Genomic DNA, 27,945 nt, shown 5'->3' with positions numbered 1-27,945 from the left:
GAAAGACTGAGAAAGACTGATAGCTTATGGCTTGTATTGTGTCTTTTTTTATATGGTGGTTAGTTTTACTGAATTCAAGTTACAATATATCCTTCCTTTCTTTAGTTCACTCAGTCAGCGAGGATGTCTCTTTGACTCAATCATCATCACTTCCATTCCATGATGTGAGATGAGGAGGAGGAGGAGTGAGAGCCAGAGTTGAAACCACGAGCCCCTGAGGCCCCGAAGGACTGGGGCCGCAAAACACTCGTCCTCGGCTGTAAAGTTCATTAAAATTAAAATAAACGTTTTAACCAGTCTGCTGCCCCCTTGAGGTAAATGTAATATGAGTAAAATTGCATTACCCCTGAAACGGGACACGGCGCCTTGTAAAACGAGCGAACCGTCAATCTCTAGCGGACCAATGAACAGTAGAGATTGAAATTATTCCCGGTGCGCATTGACGACGTCATAAAATTCGCCAAACAGATGCTGTTTTTTTTGGTGGGACAAGGAGAGCGAGGTGTCTCTTCACATGTCGCTGCCTCCACCGACTTGGAAAATATTAGCTAGCTCATGAAATCAAGTGTCTGTATTTGTGGGGGGGATTTGCAATCCTTGGCTTTATCTCTGTCGATAGGGAATGAACGACGAGACAACACCGGGCAGTTGCAAGATAAACTCTGGGTGCTCCAGGTAAGCGTGTAGCGATGGCTAGCTAGCATCTGTAGCTAACTAGGCAGTCCAGCATCTCACCTAGCTTAGCTAGTCAGTTAGCTAAATGTCCTCTAAGCACAACTTGTTAGTTATGTAGCAAAGTAAACCGATAGATTAATTTACCATTCAATGTCAGGCATTTTAATAATTGCATTTTGTAGAATTTGTGCTCAAGGCCAGGGTCTTCTTTTTCAATAAACTAGCTGAGTTAGTTAGCTAACTAGCCAGCAGATCCGACCCGTTTGCTAACAGCTACACTGGGGTCGGACAGCATTCCTGTGTATATTAAGACACTGCGGAGCCGGTGCGACCTCAGAAAACGTACCTCAATCCAGAGGTGAAAAATGCATACTCTGAATTGTCCCAGTATCCCAAAAGTTACTCCAAGAAGATTGAAGGACTGTTAGTTTAAGTAAACAGCCGTTTTCGTCCTCATGCTAGCTAGCAGTAGCAATAGCAGCCATTATGTTATGTCGCATGGGCGTTGAACAACAAAGGAGCTGATTGGCTGAAGCTGCCATTCCAAAATTGCCACTGGTTTCTCCAGATAAACGAGCAGCTGTTGGCTAACAAACCTCCCAGCTAGCCAACAAGTGTCTCTCTGTCTACCTGCCTGTCAATCACGTCATGTCATAGTTCCTTGGAGAGAGAGACATAACATATCATTCCTCTGAACTGCTGAATGACACATTTTTAATCTCGCTCTCTTTTCATCCTCAGTATTGAGCAAATGCTGGCTGTGAACCCCGGCAAGACACCCATCAGTCTGCTACAGGAGTATGGAACGCGGCTAGGTAAGGCAGAGATGATCTAGGAATGCTTCCTCTTCTGTCTCAGAGTCTGGGTAAGGTTTCATTCTGTTCTGTCTTAGCTAGCTACCTTACAACTATACAGAATGGACTGGTTTAAACTATTTAAGATGCTTATCTGCTCATTTATTATAATTAACACACTGCATCAATACAGGTACGTGCTGGTCACTAGTCAAATGTATATTTAATACTGTAGTAGCCATAGAATTAGGAATTTGAAAACTAGAATGGGGCAGGACCCATCTTATGATGGGATAAAGGTCAGACATTTTGGTGAGGGAGTTGGTCAGCCATGGTTTGCCAGTGCTGTGATAAGATAGTGTAAAATAATGAATTTGAAGAATTTATCTGCACTGTTTGTTAGCTAGGCAGCCAGTTTCAGAGGAATGATTCCATAGCTTTTTCAAATTAACTGCCAAGATGCCAACATTCCATTCAAACGATGCAGTGAGTCAATAGGCATTTTTCACGCCCCCAACAGACAACTTCCTCCCACGCCACCCGGTTGTCTGTAGTCTTCCGCGAAATTCAAACGTTTGAGTTTACCCAATCACTGCTCAATTTGCCAAACGTTTGGCATTAGTGATGTGGCTAATATCGTTCACGAACATTCCCATACGAAGAGATCTAAACTTCATAAAGGATACAAGTTCTTCCACGAAGAATATCTTCAACTATCAAGGTAAGTTAGTACTTGAAGTGACCAGTTGAGATAGCTAGCTAGCTAACGGTAGCTAAGACGTTACCAAATTGGTTAGTGCTAACCATTTACATTTTAGTCATTCAGCAGACGCTCTTATCCAGAGCGACTTACAGTTAGTGAGTGCATACATTTTTTCATACTGGCCCCCCGTGGGAATCGAACCCACAACCCTGGCGTTGCATGCGCCATGCTCTACCAACTGAGCTACACGGGGCCGATTAGCTAACATTAGTTAGCAAACGTTATTTACGATTTGTCTGACTTAGTTAACGTTTAATAAGTTAGCTAGCTATTTGGCCAGCCACTAATCTATTATTTGTTTCTTGCTAGCTAGCTGGAGCCATCTCAGTAACGTTAAGAGTAGCAATGGTAACTTACTAGCATACATCAATTGAATGTTGTCACCTAACATTATTCTGTCTTGCTATGTTCTTGTGAATATGCAGTGTCAAACATGGCAGACATGAAGGAGGCAATGGTAGTAAGGGCAAGGTGTCACATAATGAGGAGCCCTATTCACTGCAGGTTACGAGATATAACAGGCAGTGTAGTGCTTAGTGTTGTTGTGGTTGCAGTTTAGTTGGGTTTTGTTCATATGTTCAAAATAATCAAACCCTGTTGTATCTGTTCTCATGTCCCTGGACATGCAGTAGGCCTAGTTCCTTTATTACTGATCTGAAGCTGGATAACATTAAAATGTTGTAGTCAACTTGAATTACAGTTGGTCAGGTATGTTTTTAATGAGAGAATTGAAGAGAAGGAATCATGACCTTGCTGCCACAGATCTAAAACATTGTATGACGACTGTAATGATTTCTCCCCCACCTGTTCTTTTAGATCACATTAGAAGCGCCCGAGAAGCCTTTCATCGTAAACGGCTTATCCTGTTCAGCTGTGTGAGTTTTGTGCAATCTGATGGCTCTACTCTTCCAGACTGCACATTAAACCACAATGGGGTTGAAGACGTGCCCGCACCATTGCCTTGCACAGGTATATTGCAGTTGTGGCACAGGCCAAGGACTCGGGTGAGTTTTGAAATTGAGAAATTGTCATAGAGAACACACATTTAGCATTTTTGTAAACTCATATTACTGCACATCGTTATACATTCATCCTGAATCTTTTTTATGATTTTATTTTTTAACCAGGGGATTTGACCAGAGCCCACGGATTAAATGGTTCTGAGGAAGCCAAGGACATCAGGGTGGAGTGGTATAAAATCCACTCTTTACCAAGCATTCCCTGTGAGTTACAATTGTCTTTAAACAAGTTGGCATCCCCAGGATGTTCCCATTACGCTCACAAGTTGCCTTCACTCGTGTTTAAATTTATTGGACTAAAGGTTTACAATCTTGGCTGACACTCATCCCTTGTCTATGCTTCTTTTTATATGTGTTTCTCTTTTTATATGTGTTTCAGGGCCCCTTCCTGACATGACGGAGCTGTCTGCTGACCATATCCTGGTTCTGCATGGACTGGAAGAAATTACTCTGGTTGACTCTAGATTTGGTCCAGTGCCCCGCGGGTCAGTGCTGTCATGTCAGTGTCCCCCAACTGTCACCAGAGAGATTCTAAAGCATCCAGATGCTCCTGCATTCCCCCAACTCCCGGTAAAAAGAAAGTCAATTGCATAGTAATTTAAACTTTGTCTCTACTTGCGCTCAGTTTTACCACTTGGAGAGCATAAAGGTGTCACCAGCATTGTCATCTGCTATTGAGAAGGGCACAGTCGAGCAGTCTGCCTGTCCACTATGGAAGAAAATGAGGAAACCACGTGTGACTGCTAGCCGGTTTAGGGAGGCATGCCATGTAGGTGGGGAGTCAAATAGCTAGGCCCTAGTCATGAGAATGCTTAAAGGTAAACGGCAAACCGAAGCTATGTGAAGGGGTCTTGCGCTTAAGCTAGAGGTTCTACAGAACTACTCTGAATGATTTGACGTCTCAGTCAAACCTTGTGGTTTCGTTGTGCGCCCAGATGCACCCCATCTTGTGGCAAGCCTGATGAGAAAGTGTATGACCCTTCTGCTGCGCCACCCTTCAGGCTAGCCGAGATCAAGTGCCCTGATGTTGAGTGTAACTGATGTGAAGCACATTTTAAATTTGTCAATGGCCAGGCCAAGCTCCAAAACAGCCACATATCACTAGCAAGTCCAGGGCCAACTGGCTGTAATGGGTTTAGATTTGTGCGACCTTACAGTAGAGGGCGTTTGGAGAGATGATGCTTTGATAGCAGAGATGAGACCTCTTCTACGCCTACAGGGATGTGTAGACAACTAATCAAAATAGTATGTAGAGGAATTTATTTTAATGAATGAATTGTGTGATCTTTGTCTATCCCTTGTGGCTCAGTTGGTAGAGCATGGCACTTGCAACGCCAGGGTTGTGGTTTCGATTCCCACAGGGAACCAGTATGTAAAAGTATCAATGTATGCACTCACTACTGTATGTCGCTCTGGATAAGAGTCTGCTAAATGACTAAATGTAATTAACATTGAATTAGAGTAAATTATTCTACTGATTTTGAATTGTGTGATTTATTTTATGACTTAACATGTCACAGAATAAATATTCAAATGTATTTATTGAATAAAATCTTCCAACAACAAAAAATCATGTTCTCTCTTTAACAGATGCATTATGCAAACACTACATTCCAAAACACCATCTTATTCATTAAAACCTATTTATCAGTACATATTCAATATAAATATTATCCCAAATTCATATCTTGTCTGAACAGATCAATTTATAATAATCACAAAAAACAGATGTACACAGGTATAAAGCTGTTATTTATCATGACCTAATTAATTGAACTAAACTCATTATTTTGTGGTGTGTGTAGACTGCTGTGCTTGAGCATGTTTTCACACTGGCTGATCACCCTTGAGATCCAGAGGTCCCTGGTAGTTCACCAATAAGCAGCAGTTCGTCCGCAGTTGATTGACAGCCTGCCAGCGTGAGTGGGATAATCTTGTCCTAGATATGGTACTCTCCTCTAGCATACTCAGACGTGCAATGGCTTGCGTTCGCTCGTGTCCTTCCATGTTAGCTGAGTTGCTCTATTAAATTGGGGTGGCAGGTAGCTTAGTGGTTAAGAGCGTTGTGCCAGTAACCGAAAGGTCGCTGGTTCTAATCCCCGAGCCAACTAGGTGAAAAATCTGTCGATGTGCCCTTGAGCAAGGCACTTAACCCTAATTGCTCATGTAAGTCGCTCTGGATAAGAGCGTCTGCTAAATGACTAAAATGTAAATGTAAAAATATACTAAAAAAAAATAGAAAAAAATATATAAAAAATTGTAAAGTGGTTGTCCCACTGGCTATCATAAGGTGAATGCACCAATTTGTAAGTCGCTCTGGGTAAGGGAGTCTGCTAAATGACAAATGTAATGTAAATGAATGGGGGAATGATGAGCGTTGCCCCTAATCTGACAGCAGCCTCTCTATGATGAACCCCATGTCTGCCAAGCATCCATCACCAGGCTTGAGGATTCCAGAGAGACTCGTGATCTCCTGATCAGAGATGGACCCAGTGAAAAGTTTGGATACAAAGGTGATGCCTCACCAAGGTGCAATCCCAATCAGGCACAGCTCAGCCCAGGATAACTCGTACCTCTGGACAGTACACCTGGAACTGCTCCCTGGACATCCAAAAGGGCACAGAGCCCAAGACAAGATATGGGTAGTTGGTCCAGGTTATTAAAATGCGTCTCACTGTAGGGACACTCACGCCAAAGATGTCCGCCAACACCTTCTCCTTCAGCCCAGCTGCTACTCGACAGCAGTAAAGAAAGAACTCCTCAATGAGTGGCAGCTTCCTGTTGGGGCTTGTTGTTGCACTTCCCATTCCAGCCTTCTGGGCCTTGGACCAGCAGATTAACCTGGAGGCAGAGGGGGACAATGGACTCCCAGAACACCATGAAGATCTTCGAGTGGGACCGGCTATAGAACCTGAAGTCCTCATTGGATGCACAGAATATTTGGAGCTGGAGGTGAACACAGCTGTTGGACTTGTAGCTCTTGTTCCTTGATTCCATCCAGTGCAGCATCCAACACAACTATAGAAAAGAAAGGGGTCATTTATATAGCAAAAATATAAGTGCAACATGCAACAATTTCAAAGATTTTACTGAGTTACAGTTCATATAAGGAACTAATATGGATGTGGAGGTCCTGGGCTGGCGTGGTTACACGTGGACTGCGGTTGTGAGGCCGGTTGGACGTACTGCCAAATTCTCTAAAACAATGTTGCAGGCGGCTTATGGTAGAGAAATTAACATTAAATTATCTGGCAATAGCTCTTGTGGACATTCCTGCAGTCAGCATGCCAATTGCACGCTCCCTCAACTTGGGACATCTTTGGCATTGTGTTGTGTGACACAACTGCACATATTTTAGAGGCCTTTTGTCCCCAGCACAAGGTGCACTTGTGTAATGACCATGCTGTTTAATCAGCTTCTTGATATGCCACACCTGTCAGGTTGATTGAATTATATTGACAAAGGAGAAATGCTCACTGACAGGGATGTAAACAAATTTGTGCACAACATTTTGAGAGAGATTAGCTTTTTTGTGCGTCTGGAAAATTTCTGGGATCTTTTATTTCAGCTCATGAGACCAAATACTTCACATGTTGCGTTTTTTAAAAATATTTTTGTTCAGTATACTATTATTCAGTTTGTCAGTATCATGACACCGTAAACCAACTCTGACATAGTCTAGGTCTCAGGACATACTCAATAATCCATCAAGTATGTTATGGTAGTGCTATTTGGTTTAAGAAAGGTTGGTTCAAGGATCTAAGAGGGGCTTAAGTTGGCGAGCAGAGTGGGAGAAGAGACATGCAACCTGGCTAGCCAGTTAGTAGTTTTCCTACTATTCCAAAAGCTTCATGCAGCTAATGCAATACCTGAACAATAGCAACTGTTTACAGAACTACAAACGCTGAGCTACAACACATCAACCATCTGGAAAACCTGAGTACGCGTTACTCACCAGGGAGAGGAGGACAGGCAGAGTCATGGGCCACTGCAGTCAGTGCAGAGGCACCAACACTAGCTGAGACCTCCACCTCCTGTTTCCGGACGTTGGTTCCCAGTCACGCACTTGCTCTATCAAAGGGAGAGACCCAAGATCTGTAGGCTCCCCCCCCTCCCCCCCAGTTGTTCCAGGAGAACCGACAGGGAACGTTCCCCGTCTTTAATGCGAGCACGGCCTTTTGGCGTTAAGTAGATGTTGGCCCGGGTTAAAATGCAGGCTATGGACGAAGGTGCTCCAAACACATTAAAATAGTGAAGTCTGGGCCCTCATCTCTTCTAATTGCGCTCACCCAGCTGTCACTTGGTCACATCCTTTGGGAAGTTGTGAAAGCTGAGGTATGGGTGTTTTTTTTTGTTTGTTGGAACAAAAAGGGACACTACAGTAGCATCAACGAGAGGATTGTGCCGCCATTATGCCACCATTATGCTAGCTTGCTAACTCTGCGCTGTTGCTAGTGACTGGAGCATTAACCACAACATTCTATTCAAACGACGCAGTCAATCCATAGCCATTCGCTGGCTGAAATCATTTGCAGATAGGACAGACAAGTTGTAAATGCAACAGGCATTGATATTGTATCATATAATAGCACTCACAGCTTTCCAAGAAAACAAAAATGTAGACATTTATGGTCTGTTTTCATTTATTTGAGGCTATTTATACAGAAATGGTATAAAAACCTGTATAAACTGTATTTCAGAAAGTATTCCTACCCCTTGACATATTCCACATTTTGTTATAGCCTGAATTCAAAATGTGTCTGCCATTTTCACCCCATTCTGGAACTTTGAGGGTTTCACATAGCCCCTCCTAGTAATTTCAATATGATCTCTATGGTAGGATCAAGTGTTACACTCAATAGTGTCCGTGCTGCAACACTACCAATCCTATTGTTCCAGGTAACACCCCAGTGTACGACCTGCTCAAGGCCGAGGGCCAGGCGCACCAACCCAACTTTACTTTCCGCGTGTCCGTGGGAGAGATCAGCTGCACCGGCCAGGGGCCCAGCAAAAAGGCTGCCAAACACAAGGCAGCAGAGGCTGCCCTGAAGATGATGAAACCAGGACTAGGGGGGCCAGTGGTGCTGGGAGAAGGATTTACTGGGGTGGAAGAGCCTGTGGATGGGGACAGGTGAGTGGATTGAGAGAGTGGCTTCTACAAGTTTGAATCCAGAGAAAATGAGTAGTTGAGTGCAGCGGTACTTGGCCCGAATGGCTTCTTCTGTGGTGAGAGTAATGTAGAGAGGGTATCTATTGGACGCCAGTACGCAAAAACACTGTAGACAAGTGCCTCCTTTTTTGGTAAAGTTGCAAAAACCTCCTTGCCAACCATCTTCTAATTGTGATAGACTGTGTGCTCTTGGTCAGTCTGTGGTGTAAATACGGTCTTTCCCTCTGCTGTTTTCCTCCCCAGCTCTCCGTCAGAGATGAAGACTTCAGGAAGCAGCACGTCTCAGCAGTCAGAATGCAACCCTGTGGGAGCTCTGCAGGTGAGATGCGTCCTGGGACTCTGAGTTAATTCACGGACTGACTCAGTCCTCTCGGAGAACTACATTTTGAACCCCTTTCAACTCGATAAGCTTTATTGCTGTTAATGTGTGTACATATGTATACAGTGCTTTCGGGAAGTATTCAGACCCCTTGACTTTTTCCACATTGTTACGTTTGTCTTATTCTAAAATGGATGGAAAATAAATATTCATTAATCTACACACAATACCCCGTAATGACAAAGCGAAAACAGGTTATTTGAAATTTTTGCAATGTATTTAAAATAAAATAAACAGACCTTATTTAAATAAGTATTCAGACCCTTTGCTATGAGACTCAAAATTGAGCTCAGGTGCATCCTGTTTCATTGATCATCCTTGATATTTCTACAACTTAATTGGAGTCCACCTGTGGTAAATTCAATTTATTGGACATGATTTGGAAAGGCACACACCTGTCTATATAAGGTCCCACAGTTGACAGTGCATGTCAGAGCAAAAACCAAGCCATGAGGTCGAAGGAATTGTCTGTAGAGCTCCGAGACAGGATTGTGTCGAGGCACAGATCTGGGGAAGGGTACCAAAAAATGTCTGCTGCATTGAAGGTCCCCAAGAACAGTGGCCTCAATCATTCTTAAATGGAAGAAGTTTGGAATCACCAAGACTCTTCCTAGAGCTGGCCGCCCGGCCAAACTGAGCAATCGGAGAAGTGCCTTGGTCAGGGAGGTGACCAAGAACCTGATGGTCACTCTGACAGAGTTCCTCTGGGGAGATGGGATAACCTTCCAGAAGGACAACCATCTCTGCAGCACTCCACCAATCTTAGAGTTTGCCAAAAGGCACCTAAAGGACTCTCAGACCATGAGAAACAAGATTATCTGGCCTGATGAAACCAAGATTGAACTCTTTGGCCTGAATGCCAAGCGTCACGTCTGGAGGAAACCTGACACCATCCCTACGGTAAAGCATGCTGGTGGCATCATCATGCTGTGGGGATGTTTTTCAGTGGCAGGGACTAGGAGACTAGTCAGGATTGAGGGAAAGATGAACGGAGCAAAGTACAGAGAGATCCTTGATGACAGCCTGCCCCAGAGTGCTCAGGACCTCAGACTGGGGTGAAGGTTCCCCTTCCAACAGGACAACGACCGTAAGCACACAGCCAAGACAATGCAGGAGTGGTTTCGGGACAAGTCTCTGAATGTCCTTGAGTGGCCCAGCCAGAGCCCAGACTTGAACCTGACTGGAGAGACCTGAAAATAGCTGTGCAGCTACGCTCCCCATCCAACCTGACATGGCTTAAGAGGATCTGCAGAGAAGAATGGGAGATACTCCCCAAATACAGGTGTGCCAAGCTTGTAGTGTCATACCCAAGAAGACTCGATTCTGTAATCGCTGCCAAAGGTGCTTCAACAAAGTACTGAGTAAAGGGTCTGAATACTTATGTAAATGTAATATTTCAGTTTATTGTTTTTATAAGTGTACAAAAAATTCAGAAACCTGTTTTGACTTTGTCATTATGGGCTATTGTGTGTAGATTGAGGGGGGGAAAAACTATTTAATCAATTTTAGAATAAGGCTAACGTAACAAAATGTGGAAAAAGTCAAGGGTTCTGAGTACTTTCCGAATGCACTGTACGTATAGATCAGGGCTTTCCAACCCTGTTCCTGGAGAGCCACCCTCCTGTAGGTTTACGCTCCAACCCTGTTCCTGGAGAGCCACCCTCCTGTAGGTTTACGCTCCAACCCTGTTCCTGGAGAGCCACCCTCCTGTAGGTTTACGCTCCAACCCTGTTCCTGGAGAGCTACCCTCCTGTAGGTTTACGCTCCAACCCTGTTCCTGGAGAGCCACACTCCTGTAGGTTTACGCTCCAACCCTGTTCCTGGAGAGCCACCCTCCTGTAGGTTTACGCTCCAACCCTGTTCCTGGAGAGCCACCCTCCTGTAGGTTTACGCTCCAACCCTGTCCCTGGAGAGCTACCCTCCTGTAGGTTTACGCTCCAACCCTGTTCCTGGAGAGCCACCCTCCTGTAGGTTTACGCTCCAACCCTGTTCCTGGAGAGCTACCCTCTTGTAGGTTTACGCTCCAACCCTGTTCCTGGAGAGCCACCCTCCTGTAGGTTTACGCTCCAACCCTGTCCCTGGAGAGCTACCCTCCTGTAGGTTTACGCTCCAACCCTGTTCCTGGAGAGCCACCCTCCTGTAGGTTTACGCTCCAACCCTGTTCCTGGAGAGCTACCCTCCTGTAGGTTTACGCTCCAACCCTGTTCCTGGAGAGCCACCCTCCTGTGGGTTTACACTCCAACCCTGTTTCTGGAGAGCGTTCTTGGTTTGGAGCGTAAACCTACAGGAGGGTAGCTCTCCAGGAACAGGGTTGGAGAGCCCTGCTATAGATGTATTGTATACTGTGTCAGTCAGTCTCCGAACCGCTTTTCCCAAACCCTCCTGCTTTACACAGGATAATGGCGTTAATTGTGAAGCAAAATGAAAGGTAAATGAATCTCCCACTTTATGGATACATGACTTTGTGTGTTTCACTGAAAGGAGCTGGTTGTTCAGAAAGGCTGGCGTCTGCCAGAGTACACCGTGACCCAGGAGTCAGGCCCTGCACACCGCAAGGAGTTCACCATGACCTGCCGGGTCGAGAGATTCGTTGAAATTGGTAAATCTAACTTGGGTTCCGCCCTTTCAATAGGTCATGTATTTGTTTATACGTTACACATTTGGTATATCGTATGTCCTTGAGTAGCAACATGATTCAATTGGTGAACTAATCATCAACTAACAATAAGTGGAATCAGGTGTACTAGTTCTGGAATAGATCAAATCCATGGAACGGCATGGGGGTACATGAGAGGTTTGGGAAACTGTTATATGAAAGGATTCTGTGTCTTCGCACTAACATCCATCCTATCGCTCCCACAGGCAGTGGCACATCGAAGAAGCTAGCCAAACGGAACGCGGCAGCTAAGATGTTGTCCAGGATCCATGATGTTCCTGTGGACCTGAGGAGCAGCCACGAGACTGAGGCTGAGGACGACACCTTTAACATGGTGAGACAGAGCATGGTGCCTGTTGATGGCCTTTCTAAGACAATATCGCTGCTGTGCTCGCTTCCTGACAGGTCATCGTTGCAAATAAGTGTCTGTTATTAAGACTTTCCTGTAATAAATAAATAAATCAAAATTTTATTGGTCGCATATACGTTTAGCAGACGCTATTGCGGGTGTAGCGAAGTGCTTGTGTTAAATGTATGTGAGCGTATGATGCCGGCGCGTCTGACTCGTGGTACCTTTGTCTCCTCTGGTGGGCAGAACATGGGCAGCAGGGCGGAGGCAGGGAAGTGTAAAGGTCTGGGCTGTACCTGGGACTCTCTGAGGAACTCTGCTGGGGAGAAGATGCTACAGCTGAGAAGCCACCCGCTGGGCATGCCTAGCTCTAACTTCTGCTCTCTGCTCCACGACCTTTCAGAGGAGCAGCGCTTCGACGTCAGCTACCTCGACATAGGTAAATAATATCCCCCCCAACCCCCCCGGGGCCAATTCACATAGATTCCTGTTTTCAAAAACTATCTCTGCGGTAGGAGTGCTTATCTACGATCACATCCCAGTCCATATAATATTTTTCATTGTGATCAAAAATGCTATTGGGCTCCCGAAAGGACTGATCTCTATAATATATAAACAACTTCTGGAAATTTAATTCTGAGCTAGCCAGTTAAAAATGTATGGTCCGCAGAACTAATTGAATCTGAACAACCCTTTAACTGGAACAGAATATATAAAAATATGACCTTGGCACCCCAAAATCCGAAACATCAATTTATACATTTTACGTTTTTTTGTTCAGACTGTATTTAACACCAAGGAAACGTTTTACGTTGAAATTGGCCCCAACTCCCAACTGTTCACTAAGTCCCCTAAATCAGGAAGGCACATTCCTTCATATGATGTGGGAGTGACCTGCAGTTAAATGCTTCTGGGGTAAAGTTGCATGTAAATATTAAATGCTTTTCATCTATTATGTTACTTAACTATGATAGCGCCTTGAATCTCTGAGACGATTACTCTTAGATGGCAATCACCTCACACTCGCTAGTGGATACACTTACTATTAGAAGTTATAACATTAGAATGATCGACAGCGAGAATGAATGGTGCTAGTCAAGAACAATTGAGGCCTGGAAAAAATATACTTGACCCTGTAAAGAGTAATCTCGGCTAAAGCCCCACAAATACAAATAAACAATCCATAAAGCCCAACAAATACAAAATAGTCCCACAGGGAAGGGGTGGTATGGGGAGGGTTTTATCTGGTTGCCGGGAGAGGTCTGGGGTGTAACTGATGAGCTACCCTAGTTGCTAGGGGTGGTGGGAAGGGTGGAAACATGGTTTCTGGGTAATGGGATAAGGGGTTGGGGGTGGAAACATGGTTTCTGGGAATGGGGGAATGGGAGAAGAGGTTGGGGGTGGAGGTTCACGTTGTTTTATTCTTGTTTATACTGAATTTATTATTACCTAAACAGTAAGAAATACTTTGTTTTTCTTTTGAGTGGCAGCAACATGGTAGGTACATGTTTTACCGTATTGAAATGGATAATGGGATGGGTGGTCCTCTGTAGCTCAGCTGGTAGAGCACAGCGCTTGTAACGCCAAGGTAGTGGGTTCGATCCCCGGGACCACCCGTACACAAAAATGTATGCACGCATGACTGTAAGTCGCTTTGGATAAAAGCGTCTGCTAAATGGCATATATATATATAATGTACCTATAACACCCCCCACCCCACCCCAACAAAAAATGACAAAACATGGTAAAATAATACAATGCTAAACTGATCCTAAACCAGCACTCTTTGTGAATACGTGACCAGGCTGTGATCAGAGTTCTTTAGTATATGAACCTAATGTGGGTTTCCTTGTTGTTCCAGAGGAGCGCAGTCTGAGCGGTCTGTGCCAGTGTCTGGTAGAGCTATCCACTCAGCCAATCACAGTGTGCCACGGCTTCGCACCCAATCAGGACGCTGCCCGCGCCAGCGCAGCCCACAATGCACTGCAGTACCTCAAAATCATGGCTGGGGGGAAGTGACCGTCTCCCAGACTGACCTCACTCTCCATGTCAACGACCTTAGACCCTGATCATATGACATCCACCACGGAGGGTGGAAGCATCTTCCAACCAATGGTGGTCAAGGGAAGTGACCATTGATTGACCCAGAATTACCCATGGGAATTGGAATTGAGATTTGTCCCCCTACAGCCCAAACACATCCCCGGAGTCCTCCTATCTGTGGGTTTGTTCATTCCTTAATGCCCCTGAAGATATGGGATAGCCCTAGATAATTTGTCCCTATGCCCTGAAGATATCCCACACAGCCCTTAATGCCCTCTTGATTGGCTACACTGGCCAGTTATTTGCCTAGAGATAAACTCTGTAGGGAAAGAGAAATACATTTTAAAAGAACCCCAATTTTACTTCACCGGTCACTTCACCGGGATAACGGGTGAAGAAATGGTCTTGGCCCGAATGAAGTCAAATTTTGGACATTGAAAAGTGGACATTTACGACATGAATACTTTAAAATTGGAGCCTTGTGTACTTTTATTGGCAAGACGACAAGACTCACCCCACCTGTTTTACATGCCTTTTTGTTTTTGTTAGTTGGATGATACGGAAGTGTGTAGTAATTGGCCTTTTAGAAGAGTATTCTGATAACGTGTACACTTTTAATTGTGATTGCTTAACATCTGAAGTGCAAAATGTTATTTTATGAGTATTGGAATTACATTTTAAACATTGGGAAATTACCATTGAGTTTGTTAATTGTCAGACCTCACATGACATTGTGAATAAAATTGGTAATTTTAGGATGTCCGAAGTTTTAATAGCTGTTGAAGCAATGTTATCTTATGTTTGAGTAGCTGGTTGCTCTCAGAAACCATGTCAATGGCCCCTCATTGAATTGAAATTGATAATATTACTAACCTCAACCGTGGTTGTGTTCATAATATCATGTCTGAAATGGACCATCTAATTAGCCTGGGTGCCAGTCTGTTGTTCATGGTCTCTTGCCAACTCCTTATGGAATTGCCATGTCAAACAATGGAGTATGCAAAAGCACAAACATCTGAGACCAGGCTAGCATCTAATTGAGATGGAACTGTATTGCTGCATTTAATGTAGTCAGTCATCTAGGTTGGATTCTCTTGCACACCGGCTGACTAATCTCCTCGTCTACCTCTGTTACATGCTAAATGTGTAGCCTGAACTCTCTATCCACCCATGTCTACTCCCACCAGTTCAGATACAGAAAGTCAAGCCTTGATGTCTTCATATGGGAGGTAAAGTAAGAATAGTTGTGTCGGAAGTATACTGACCATAATAGGCCACATGGGAGACTGCTGCTACATCTCACGATGAGCAAGCAGTGAGATCGAAACAGCGCTGAAGTTAGAAGTACCAATGTTTTGATTTTGTGTAAAGTGTTGTTGCCCAAATACAAAGTTGAACTGAAATGTGACCTATTATCACTGTTGAATTTGTTCCTTTTTTGAATAAAATACTTGAGATTTCAGTGCAGATAAATGTTTATTGAAGTCACTTTAATATTGATTCTTAATTTTAAAACATTTATCTTTAAAACATCCATAAATAACTTTCACAAAGGCACAGCAGTAGCATCTTGTGCATGGATTGATTGTCATCAACAGTAACACTATGGACATAGGACAGTCTCCACAATCAAACCGAAGGGTTGACTTCCTGTCCGACTACACTGCCAGATCTTACGACGCCTGGGTAAGTATTTAACATATCAGCTAACCGCCACTTGACTGCATAGTCTGTGCGCCACAGGCTATGGTTGATGCAACGCAATGCCTGCACATCAAGTCAGGCTGCAACTTGACCTGTGTGTTAAATATACCTTCGGGGCAATGCGTTATCCGACGGAAGACAACTGTCTGCACTCAGTCAAAGCACCGGTGTTACGTGGGTGTATTCGGAATGACGCCACCCGATTCATGATGTCATTAACACTTAACAAACCTCTTCATAAATCAAACAATCCATATCTGTTGAATATATACCTTCAGTGGCTGAAATATGTTTGTGTGACTCATTCAAATAAATAATTCTCAAGAGTTCCCTGTAGGGGCAGTGTCTGTCAGCTTGTCTCTGTCAGGGGAGTAGATGTCTTCATCAGCGTAGCCACTACTGTCTGACTGCATGCTGTCCCCTCGAATCACCAGACCTACAGAAAGAAAAACACAGGTCTACACACAGACGGCCATACTCTCACACGTCACTTAACTCTTGAACTACCGCCAGACCTACAACACCGATGGATACAGTCCTATTCTTCTCATGGCTTTCAGCATATCAGGCCTACACTACTTCCCAGAATAAAAAACATGCAGGGTCAACCAGAAATCTGCCCATACTTTCCTCAGCTGACATTCTTGAAGAAAAATTAATGGGAGAAATGATTCTTACGAGAAAGTGTGGGTACAAGTTGTGAACACACCTTTCTTCACACACAGAGAGCAACTCATTCGCAGCTAATGTAACAGCAGCACTGCCCATTTCAGCTACTGTATCAACCACATTCACTTCAAACTAACTTGAAATGGGTGCATGTTCCTGTGAGATTAAACTAAAGTCACATTCAGCACTTTGGCTGCTCTGAATCACGCTAATCTGTCATCTTTCTCTAAACAACTACTTTGGTACTACACTCTTTAAAAAAAAAAAGGGTTCCAAAAGGGTTCTTCGGCTGTCCCCATAGGAGAACCCTTTTTAGTTCCAGGTTTTACATGGAACACAAAAAGGTTCTACCTGGAACCAAAAGGGTTCTAAATGGAACCCAAAATGCTTCTTCAAAGGGTTATCCTATGGGGACAGCCAAGGAACCGTTTTAGGTTCTAGATAGCACCCTTTTTTCTAAGAGTGTAGTGAGCAGATGTACACTTAATATCACTCGGTTCAACTGACTATGACAATGATGTGTCAATCAAGACTGACCTCACCTTTGTTTTGATTGACAGTAGACCGTGACAAAGATATTGACCTTATGGTTTCTTGCTGTCCAAAGTCTTCCTCCCCTGCACTATGTACCTATTGGAAAACAGGTAGTCAGGAAAAACTCCTGGCCCAAGTATATGTCAGGCAGGCAAGGGTGGATAGGTAATGGACTACACCAGCTAGATGTGTGTATCAGCCCTAAGAACTCAGAGACTGGAGTACGGTGCGCCATATAGGTCAATCCAAAACAATTCTGTCACTTACCTCCTCTAGCTCAAAGGAGTTAGCCTGTTGAATAGTGTGGGAGACCTGCCCTTGCCCCTGGAGTGGTGGTGGTTTCAGAGGACTCAGGTACGTCTTGTTCTTCCATACACCTGGATAACACTGGGCTGCTGGAGGCAACGCTGTGGTCCCACCACAGGGAGGGAGAACCATCTCGGGTGCATCTGTGTCTAAAGAACTAGAAGGCATCACATCAGTAACAATGATGAGACAAGGGGACTTCCTGCAACTAGGGAGCTCTATGGGCACGAACGTTGACACCACCAGTGTTCCAGTTTCTCCCAAATTGGATTCAACCTTAGACTCAGCCTTTGAAATGGGAGTTACTGCGACCTCTAAACTCTTGGCTGAGTTACTGGTAGCTAAGCACTCCTCCCTGGGTTCGTGCAGTCTGTCTGATGTGGTGAAGGATCGGTCAGATCTGACGTTCTCAGAGGAGATAACAGATGACAAAATGGCCGCTGCCTGTGTGTTATTATTCCACTGTTGTAGTTGACTGCTGTACGGAGCCTGGTGAACACTCTCAACGATCTGAGGACGGGTGACGTCATGGGTAACCTTGGCGACCGGTGCCACTACCATTGCCCAGCCTGTGGGATGAATTGTGTTTTGAGTTTCTCCAACCTCACAAGTAGGACTCGGAGTAGTAAGGCAAAAGTTCAGCTTCTTCCTACTTCTGGGCTCTCTTTGATGACCGGATTCTGAAAGTGATGATGCCCCAAGGTTGGGTGTTCTGACAGGATCTCTATCTCGCTCTAAATCAGCCCTATCTGATGATGATCCCTGATCCAACTCCTTGTCCCCGACTGTGTCTCTATGTCCCGGTGTCTCTGCCTCTCTGTCCCTGACCAAAAGTGTGCCCACAGCACTTGTCGCATTACTATCACCATTGTCCATATCCTGTACATCGGACAACAACCGCTGCTCCCCCTCCCTGTCTACGTCTCCTTGTGTCTCTGTCTCTCTATCCTTTACCATAGCACTCGTTTCCACAGCAGCACTCGTCTCATTACTGTCCCCTGTATCCTGATTATCCTCCTCCACGTCTCTGGATACAGGCTCTGCCTTGGTGTTCTCCAGGACCAGTCCCATCAAGTCAGGCAGGCTGCTTCTCTTCTTGGGGGCCGACCCAGACCCGGGCCCGGGGGAGAGTCCTGGTCTGGGGCAGGCAGAGTCCGAGCCCAGCCGGGCGGAACCCCCAGAGCCAGTATACAGGCACATCTTAGAAACCGTGTCCTTGAGTCGCTCCACTGGAGACCTCGGTTCGCTGCGGACGCTTCCCATGAAACGCCGTCCAATCTGCCCGTCGGCGGTGGGAGAGAAGCTGAACTCGGGAGGGGCGAGCTTCTGGAGGGGCGTGCGGGACACGTGGGAGTAGAGGGAGTAGAAGGCGTTGGCCATGGCTGTCAGCACCTCCACCTGCCTGAAACGACCTGCAGGGGGGGAAGAAACGTTAATCAGGGAAATCGAAAGAGAAAGGACGAGTTTGTTTGGAATGTGCTGGCTGCCTAACACAGAGGACAATGAGAGATGTGAAATGTTGATAGGAAAGACTGAGTATGATGTATTGTATCAGTATCAGGACTGATTGGTGGAGCAACATACTACGGTGCCTTCAGAGAGTATTCTCACCCCTTGACGTTTTCCACATGTTGCTGTGTTACAGCCTGAATTTAAAATGGATTACATTTAGATTTATTTTGTCACTGGCCTAAACACAATACCCCATAATGTCAAAGTGGAATTATGTTTTTTGATATTTTTACAAATTAATTAAATACGAAAAGCTGAAATGTCTTGAGTAATCAACCCCTTTGTTATGGCGAGACTAATCAGTTCAGGGGTAATATTTTGCTTAACAAGTCACATAACACTGTGTGCAATAATAGTGTTTAACATGATTTTGAACGACTAACCCATCTCTGTACCCCACATACAATTATCAGTAAGTTGAGCAGTGAATTTCAAACACATGCCTCGCAAAGGACACCTATTGGTAGATGGGTAATTTTTTTTTTATAAAAGCTGACATTGAATATCCCTTTGAGCATGGTAAAGTTATTAATTACACTTTGGATGGTGTATCAATACACCCAGTCATTACAAAGATACAGGCGTCCTTCCTAACTCATTTGCCAGAGAGGAAGGAAACCGCTCAGGGATTTCACCATGAGGCCAGTGGTGACTTTAAAACAGTTACATAGTTTAATGGCTGTGAAAGGAGAAAACTGAGGATGGATCAACAACATTGTAGTTCCTCCACAATACAGAATACAAATATTCCAAAACACGCATCTGTTTGCAACAAGGCACTAAAGTAATACTGCAAAAAATGTGGCAAAGCAATACACTTTTTGTCCTGAATAGTTTATGTTTGGAGAAAATCCAATACAACACATTACGGGGTACCACTCTCCATATTTTCATAGTGGTGGCTGCATCATGTTATGGGTATGCTTGTAATCGTTAAGGACTGGGGAGTTTTTCAGGATAAAAAAATAAATGTAATGGAGCTAAGCACGGGCAAAATCCTAGAGGAAAACCTGATTCAGTCTGCTTTCCACCTGACACTGGAGATGAATTCACCTTTCAGCAGGACAATAACCATGTTTTGTCACGCCCTGGCTCTGGGGACTCTTAATTGTTGAGCCAGGGTGTGGATGTTCTATGTTTAGTTTTTCTATGTTTTGTTCTAGATCGTTTAGTTTCTATGTTGGCCAGGGTGGTTCCCAATCAGAGACAGCTGTAGCGCGTTGTCTCTGATTGGGGACCATACTTAGGCATCCCGTTTGGCACTAGTCGGTGTGGGATCTTGTTCCGAAAGGTTTGTTTAGTGTAACCTAGGACTTCACGTATCGTTTGTTTGTTGTTTTGGTTCGTGTTGTGTACTAAATAAAGATGTACGCTTATCACGCTACGCCTTGGTCCGTATCTTCCTGTAACGATCGTGACAAGTTTCCATCCAACCTTTTTATGCGAGTAAAAAGTACGTTGGATAAAAAAAAAGTGTCACGACAGGCCTGATGGAAGCAAATATTTTTTCAAATGTCGACAAAACAAAATACACTAGACAAGGCGGGATCATTTTGTGTCGGTAAAATGAACTATGCGAGAAATGTCGGTGGAAACACTTTTATGCTCAAATAAGAGAATTTAACGTTTCTCTACCATAAGCCACCTCCAACTTTGCTTTAGAGAATTTGGCAGTACGTCCAACCAGCCTCACAACCGCAGACCCCGTGTAACCACGCCAGCCCAGGACCTCCACATCCGGCTTCTTCACCTGCGGGATCATCTGAGACCAGCCAGCCGGACAGCTGATGAAACTGAGGAGTATTTCTGTCTATAATAAAGCTATTTTGTGGGGAAAATGTATTTCAATTGACTGAGTTCCTTATATGAACTGTAACTCAGTAAAACCGTAGAAATTGTTGCATGTTGCGTTTTGTATTTCTGTTCAGTATAATTGAGATATTTCTGAATTACATTTCAATAAATGTGCTAAAAACATGTTGTTTTCACTTTGTCATTATGGGGTATTTTATGTCGATGGGTGAGAGAAAGAAATAGACATAATCAATTTTGAATTCAGGCTGTAACACAACAACATGTGGAATAAGTCAAGGGGTGAGAATACTTTGCGAAGGCACTGTATCCCATGCTGAATCATGTAGACGGCATCTGTCTGTAGATGTAGTTGTCCATTGTACACTTTGATTTAGTGATGAAACTTTTTGAACTGAAATGCATGAAAAGTGCTATCTACAGTTATGTAAATGAAGCTGAGTGCTACATAACTACAGTTATGTAAATGATAGCAGAGTCATATTCAGACTATCTATATCTTGACTGTGGGTGTTGTGTGATGGTGATGACCACAGTAGTGTGGGTGGGAGTCCGACACATTGGTGTGTGTGTGTGTGTGTGTCTTACTGGCCAGGGAGAGTCCTGGGTCCTCCTGTCGGAGCCGGCTCAGTTGGGACTGGAGAAAGAGGCGGAGGTTGATGCCGTGGGCATGGGAGGGGAAGTTGATGAAGCGGGTAGGGATACGGGCCGTGACCTCAGGCTCATCACAACCAAACCCTAATTGGTACAGAGTCTCCTCTGCATCCTCCGCACACATCTGCAGCGCCTCCGACACACTGGGGTGTGTGTGTGTGTGTGTAGGTGATGAGTCAGCGAGACAGATAGAAAAAAGAGAGAGCGGGGACAGAGAGATAGAGGAAGAGAGAGAGATCTACTGACTGAATTTATGTTTAAAGCATTCTCAGTGATGTTGTTCTATATCTACTGTTAGACTGAAACATCAGGCTGAGTGGTTGGTCCTAACTCACCTTGATGCTTTACAGGTGCTTTTGGAGACCCCACTGGAGGCCATACTGTGACCCAGGTGGAGAAGGGGCAGAGCCAGCCTCTGGCGGGGAGTACTGCAGATAGACAAAAATAAACTAAACAAACCAGAAAGGTTCTAATAACAATGTAATGGTTGGTTGATGCATGCTATTATTATGCCTGTATTCAACAGAAGTCATATCTTAATGTACCCGTATTTAATGTGCTAGTAGCTGGGTAAATGCATAAAGATGCATTGTAAAAATAAAAAATAAACTCCAGAATATAAAATGTACCTTGCCATGTGTAGTACTTTGTACAATTGACACATCTACTGTGGGTGGCCAGTGGGCACTGACCTGGTGGTGACTCCTCTGTGAGGATGCTTGGGTGGCGGAAGCAGCAGTGGGCAGCTCCTACACAGGCACCATTTAGCCAGCAGGCACCACCATGGGGAGATAAAAGCAGGTCAACTCGTGTCACTTCAACCATACTTGACTAAACCTCCTCTCTAAAATAGGAAAGACGTTTAGATATCATTTATGTAATGAATCCACATATTCTTCATGTTGATATTTTCTTACCCCAGTTCTGAGACTCCTTCCTCAACATTTAATGCTGTAGCTGTAAAACGTTAAAGAAAAGTAAAGTTTGAGTGAAAAGAGAATACTGTGTGTGTGTGTGTGTGTGTGTGTGTGTGTGTGTGTGTGTGTGTGTGTGTGTGTTTTCCCCCCCAGAAGATTTGGTAAATGTCTTTTGTGACATTTGGCCCTTTGTGTTGCGACTAGGCTTCAGTGAGCAATGGCTTATCTCGTTTCAGACACGCCCTCATCTTTGCTTTCTATATCGGGCCAATCTTAGGGAGAGAGTCAGTCAGTCAGCTAAATAACATGCACGTCAGAAGCTCAAGGAAGGAGGTGAACGTTTGACACTACAATGAGCCTTTTGTTTTATTGCAGTGTAAACTACAGTAGGCTACACAGGCTTGATGTACTAGCAGTGAAGAAGCAGTCCTATGCCATGAGGACGGGGTATCTCACCAACATGCACAGACCTGTACTCTGGATTTAAATGGCAGAAATGAAAGCTTCCACTATTCAAACAGGTATAATGGACTTAATAAAGGTCACACACACACACACGAGCAGGAACAAAGATTCAAATAACCTTTCCCAAAACATCCATGGTGCTCTCCTAATGTTCCTCAAAGCTATTTCCTGCTTTGATTATTTCCTATGGTGTGTTTTTATCTGTGTACGTGTGTGTACGTGTGTGTGTACGTGTGTACGTGTGTGTGTGTGTGTGTGGGTACGTGTGTGTGTGTGGGTGTGTACGTGTGTGTGTGTGTGTGTGGGTACGTGTGTGTGTGTGGGTGTGGGTACGTGTGTGTGTGTGCGTGTGCGTGTGCGTGGGTGTCTGTGTGTGTCTGTGTGTGTGTGCGTGCGTGTGGGTACGTGTGTGTGTGTGTACGTGTGCGCGTGGGTGTCTGTGTGTCTGTGTGTGTGTGTGGGTGTCTGTGTGTGTGTGTCTGTGTGTGTGTGTGTGTGTGCGTGCGTGCGTGTGTGTGTGCGCCGATGGGTTTATGTTCTCTTTCATCCTCACCCTCGGCCCCCAGACTCAGGTCATCTTCAAAACTGTTCAATTTCAGCAGAGACTCTGGAAGAGGAGGAGGGGACAGAAGAGGAGAGGAGAGAACGGGAGAGGAGAGGAGAGAACGGGAGAGGAGAGGAGAGAACGGGAGAGGAGAGGAGAGGAGAGGAGAGGAGAGGAGAGGAGAGGAGAGGAGAGGAGAGGAGAGGAGAGGAGAGGAGAGGAGAGGAGAGGAGAGGAGAGAACGGGAGAGGAGAGGAGAGAAGAGAACGGGAGAGGAGAGGAGAGAAGAGAACGGGAGAGGAGAGGACAGAAGAGGAGAGGAGGGGACAGAAGGGGACAGAAGAGGAGAGGAGGGGACAGAAGAGGAGAGGAGAGAACGGGAGAGAAGACTAAAATCAGTGTTCTGTTCTGACCAGTAGGATATGATATCATGACTCCATGCTGACAGTAGAATTCAGTGATGGTGGCTTTGTTGTCAGACTTACCAACAGTCAGATTATGACTAGAGTTTTCTGAGCCTGTCTCCAGCCTAATGAGAAGATGTAGGTTACATGTTGTTACCAATCCTACACACCAAAACAAAATCTTTATTATTACAACATTCCACTATTTGCATATTCATATCTGACATTTTGCTACTAAGGCGTTTTTAAATCAGATTCACCCATTTTGGCCCAGATGTCAGCAAAGAGGATACATCAGGTTTTTAATCTTTGTGGTTGACAGCTCTTTATGTAGGCTATTTGCTCCCAGCATTATCGTCTTCCTGTTGTCTATACTGTCAGTTGTAATCTTATCCCCATTCATTTGAACTCCACACTTTGATCTGCTATTGTTAGCTCAAAAGAGGAGCCCACTGTGGTCTGCTCATCCAGTGTTTTTAGTTCAAATGTGAATACCATAAACTTGAATACCCCCCTCGGTTTTCAAATCACGTAGAGGGCTTGGGCTGTTGCACATAGCAACCACAGCCCATGTAAGTCAGTTTATAACATTCCATCATTATATACACATCCCTGATAGTGAGCATTTCCTTTGCCAAAATTATCCATCCACCTGACAGGTGTGGCATATCAAGAAGTTGATTAAACAGCATGATCATTACACAGGTGCACCTTGTGCTGGGGACACTAAACGGCCACTAAAATTTGCAGTTTTGTCATACAACACAATGCCAAAGATGTCTCAAGTTTTGAGGAAGCGTGCAATTGGCATGCTGACTGCAGGAATGTCCACCAGAGCTGTTGCCAGAAAAATGAATGTTAATTTCTCTACCATAAGCCCCCCTCCAACGTCGTTTTAGAGAATTTGGCAATACAGTAGGGCCTAATTTATTTATTTCAATTGGCTAATTTCCTTATATGAACAGTTACTCAGTAAAATCTTTGAAATTGATGCATGTTGTGTTCATATTTTTGTTCAGTATATCTTTAAGCCTTTGTCTGAGGAAAAGTGTATCCATAGCTGTTATAGGGGTCTACCATCCTCCCTCGGCTAACCTTTGTGCACTCGATGAGTTAACTAGTTTGTTGTCTTCTTTTACTAAAATCAGAAGTTATTATCCTGGGTGACTTAAATTATGATTGGGAAATGCAGGCTTCAGACAATCTAAAAGTAATGTGTAATGATCTAAACCTAACCCAGCTGGTGACTAAGCCTACACGGCCCAACCCTAAAGATCCTTCAAAGTCAACTCTGATTTTATTTTAACGAATACACCAGATAAATGTTTCTACTGGTGTTTTCACCCAAGAATTAGTGACCATTGCCCAGTTGTTTGCGTTAGAGATGTGCGAATACAACAATCTAAGCCTTGTGTCATCAAAAGAGGAACTTTAAAAACTTCATTAAAGCAGGCTTTTTTTTTTTTTTGTGACCTTGATTGCATTTCAGCTATCCCTGAACCTGATGTAGCTTTGAGCCTCTTTGCAGAGGTCTTACATTTTACATTACATTTTAGTCATTTAGCAGACGCTCTTATCCAGAGCGACTTACATGGTCCAGAGCGACTTACCAGCCCGGCCCGGCCTGTTCCTGCCACTCGCACCAAGCCTACGGTGCGCGTCGCCAGCCCGGCCCGGCCTGTTCCTGCCACTCGCACCAAGCCAGGGGTGCGAGTCGTCAGCCCGGTAAGGCCCGTTCCTGCTCCACGCACCAAGCCAGGGGTGCGCATCGTCAGCCCGGTCCGGCCCGTTCCTGCTCCACGCACCAAGCAAGGGGTGCGCATCGTCAGCCCGGTCCGGCCCGTTGCTGCTCCACGCACCAAGCCTGGGGTGCGCATCGTCAGCCCGGTCCGGCCCGTTCCTGCTCCACGCACCAAGCCAGGGGTGCGCGTCGTCAGTCCGGCACAACCTGTGCCTGGGTCACCGGTGCCTGGTCAGGTACCGGTCAGCTGCTCCACACCGGAGCTTAAGCAATCCGCTCCTACGATGTCCAGTCCAGCTCCAGCCAGCGGGGCCAGACCGGACCAGGGGCGCTACGGGGGGATTATTGGAGGGTGGTGGGCAAGCCCGGAGCCGGAACCGCCTCCGAGGAGGAATGCCCACCCAGCCCTCCCCTGTTTGGTTTATGTGGAGGCGCGGTCGCAGTCTGCGCCTTTGGGGGGGGGGGGGGGGGTACTGTCACACCCTGGCTCTGGGGACTCTATATGTTGAGCCAGGGTGTGTAGTTTCTATGTGTTCTAGTTCTGTGTTGTAGTTCTATGTGTTCTATTTCTATGTTGGCCAGTGTGGTTCTCAATCAGAGGCAACGAGTGTCAGCTGTGGCTGGTTGTCTCTGATTGGGAACCACATTTAAACAGGCTGTTTTCCCACAATAGTTGTGGGATCTTGTTCCGTTTGGTTTGTTCCGTGTTGGTTGTTTAACCTAGGATGTCACGTCATCGTTTATTGTTTTGTTGTATTATCACTAAAGATAATAAAGAATGTTTGTTCTTCACGCTGCGCCTTGGTCTACTCCGTTCAACGATCGTGACAGTCTCATAAAGACACGGCGGTTGGAACCAAAAATCTCAAATTTGGACTCATCAGACCAAAGGACAGATTTCCACCTGTCTAATGTCCATTGCTCATGTTTCTTGGCCCAAGCAAGTCTCTTCTTCTTATTGGTGTCCTTTAGTAGTGGTTTCTTTGCAGCAATTTGACCATGAAGGCCTAATTCACGCAGTCTCCTCTGAACAGGTGATGTTGAGATGTGTCTGTTACTTGAAATCTGTGAAGCATTTATTTGGGGTGCAATCTAAGGTGCAGTTAACTCTGATGAACTTATCCTCTGCAGCAGAGGTAACTCTGGGTATTCCTTTCCTGTGGTGGTCCTCATGAGAGCCAGTTTCATCATAGAGCTTGATGTTTTTTTCGACTGCACTTGAAGAAACTTTCAAAGTTCTTGAAATGTTCCAGATTGACTGACCTTCATGTCTTAAAGTAATGATGGACTGTTGTTTCTCTTTGCTTATTTGAGCTGTTCTTGCCATAATATGGACTTGGTCTTTTACCAAATAGGGCTATCTTCTGTATACCCCCCCTACCTTGTCACAACACAAATGATTGGCTCAAATGCATTACGAAGGAAAGAAATTCCACAAATGAACTTTTAACAAGGCACACCTGTTAATTGAAATGCATTCCAGGTCACTACCTCATGAAGCTGGTTCAGAGAATGCCAATAGTGTGCAAAGCTGTCATCAAGGCAAAGGGTGGCTTTGAATATATTTTTGATTTGTTTAACACTTTTTTTTTGTTTACTACATATGTGTTATTTCATAGTTTTGATGTCTTCACTATTATTCTACCACGTAGAAAATAGTAAAAACAAAGAAAAACCCTGGAATGAGTAGATGTGTCCAAACTTTTGACTGATATATATATATATATATTTCCTGACTGGCTATCTAGCCCCAGTGATCAACTGCAGTTGGAATGAATAAATACTACTGTCTGTTAGATAGATTGTTAATGGTTGCTTAAGCTTTGCCCTCTCTGTGTTAAACACATCCAGGTCAAACCAGACCTACTGTATCTTTACTACATTTACGTCATTTAGCAGACGCTCTTATCCAGAGCGACTTACAAATTGGTGCATTCACCTTATAGCCAGTGGGATAACCACTTTACTATTTATTTATTTTTTGGGGGGTGGGGTAAGGGGGGGGATTAGAAGGATTACTTTATCCTATCCCAGGTGTTCCTTAAAGAGGTGGGGTTTCAAATGTCTCCGGAAGGTGGTGAGTGACTCCGCTGTCCTGGCGTCGTGAGGGAGCTTGTTCCACCATTGGGGTGCCAGAGCAGCGAACAGTTTTGACTGGGCTGAGCGGGAACTGTGCTTCCGCAGAGGTAGGGGAGCCAGCAGGCCACAGGTGGATGAACGCAATGCCCTCATTTGGGTGTAGGGACTGATCAGAGCCTGAAGGTACGGAGGTGCCGTTCCCCTCACAGCTCCGTAGGCAAGCACCATGGTCTTGTAGCAGATGCGAGCTTCAACTGGAAGCCAGTGTAGTGTGCGGAGGAGCGGGGTGACGTGAGAGAACTTGGGAAGGTTGAACACCAGACGGGCTGCGGCATTCTGGATGAGTTGTAGGGGTTTAATGGCACAGGCAGGGAGCCCAGCCAACAGTGAGTTACTATACAGGGTCAAACCTATAGGGATCATCTCTAGCCAGCTATCATCCCAGTCTGTCCAGCAGAGCTATAGCTTTTACAAGTTTGTTCACTTCCTACAGAGGAAATGCTCTCAAGTGGAGTGTCAGATAGTTAAGTCAAGTTAATCTGATGTTTTAAGAACACCCCAGCATTTCTTATCTAATTTATCTGACAAACCCCCCCCCCCCCCAAAGTAATAATCCAAGTTCACATGTCCCTTTAAGCCACGTTTTCAGACTACTTGAGCAATTCGACTTGCGTTCATGACATCATGTTGCAAATAGAGTCGCGACCAAGTAATCTATGATCATTGGTAATACATATGTAATTACACAATACTAAA

General features: G+C 44.8%; 2 protein-coding genes across 3 annotated transcripts; one reads left to right on the top strand and one right to left on the bottom strand.

Annotated features, from left to right (window-relative positions):
* Positions 1-462: 462 nt before the first annotated feature.
* LOC311138471 (RISC-loading complex subunit tarbp2-like) lies at positions 463-15,310 on the top strand. 2 transcript variants are annotated; one of them, XM_084173157.1, is made up of 8 exons: positions 463-675; positions 1,417-1,490; positions 8,151-8,382; positions 8,665-8,740; positions 11,282-11,399; positions 11,663-11,790; positions 12,052-12,244; positions 13,667-15,310. In XM_084173157.1, exons 1-8 carry the CDS (start codon positions 623-625, stop codon positions 13,822-13,824), a joined length of 1,032 nt encoding a protein of 343 aa, XP_084029283.1. In that variant the 5' UTR covers positions 463-622; the 3' UTR covers positions 13,825-15,310. The 2 variants fall into 2 exon arrangements, with proteins under 2 accessions (XP_084029283.1, XP_084029284.1); XM_084173158.1 differs by having other exon boundaries at positions 476-675; positions 1,417-1,540.
* Positions 15,311-15,312: 2 nt separating this feature from the next.
* LOC311138470 (uncharacterized protein) lies at positions 15,313-23,488 on the bottom strand. The gene is made up of 9 exons (XM_084173156.1): positions 23,451-23,488; positions 22,975-23,028; positions 21,957-21,996; positions 21,732-21,788; positions 21,375-21,467; positions 20,974-21,182; positions 17,023-18,473; positions 16,764-16,851; positions 15,313-15,988 (listed from the first exon to the last, which is right to left on the bottom strand). The coding sequence occupies exons 5-9, from the start codon at positions 21,416-21,418 to the stop codon at positions 15,873-15,875; spliced, it is 1,908 nt and encodes a 635-aa protein (XP_084029282.1). The 5' UTR covers positions 21,419-21,467; positions 21,732-21,788; positions 21,957-21,996; positions 22,975-23,028; positions 23,451-23,488; the 3' UTR covers positions 15,313-15,872.
* Positions 23,489-27,945: the final 4,457 nt, after the last annotated feature.

This window comes from Coregonus lavaretus (assembly GCF_964263955.1).
Source record: "Coregonus lavaretus genome assembly, chromosome: 12".
NCBI lineage: Eukaryota > Metazoa > Chordata > Actinopteri > Salmoniformes > Salmonidae > Coregonus > Coregonus lavaretus.
This window is presented reverse-complemented; position numbering and strand designations above follow the sequence as displayed.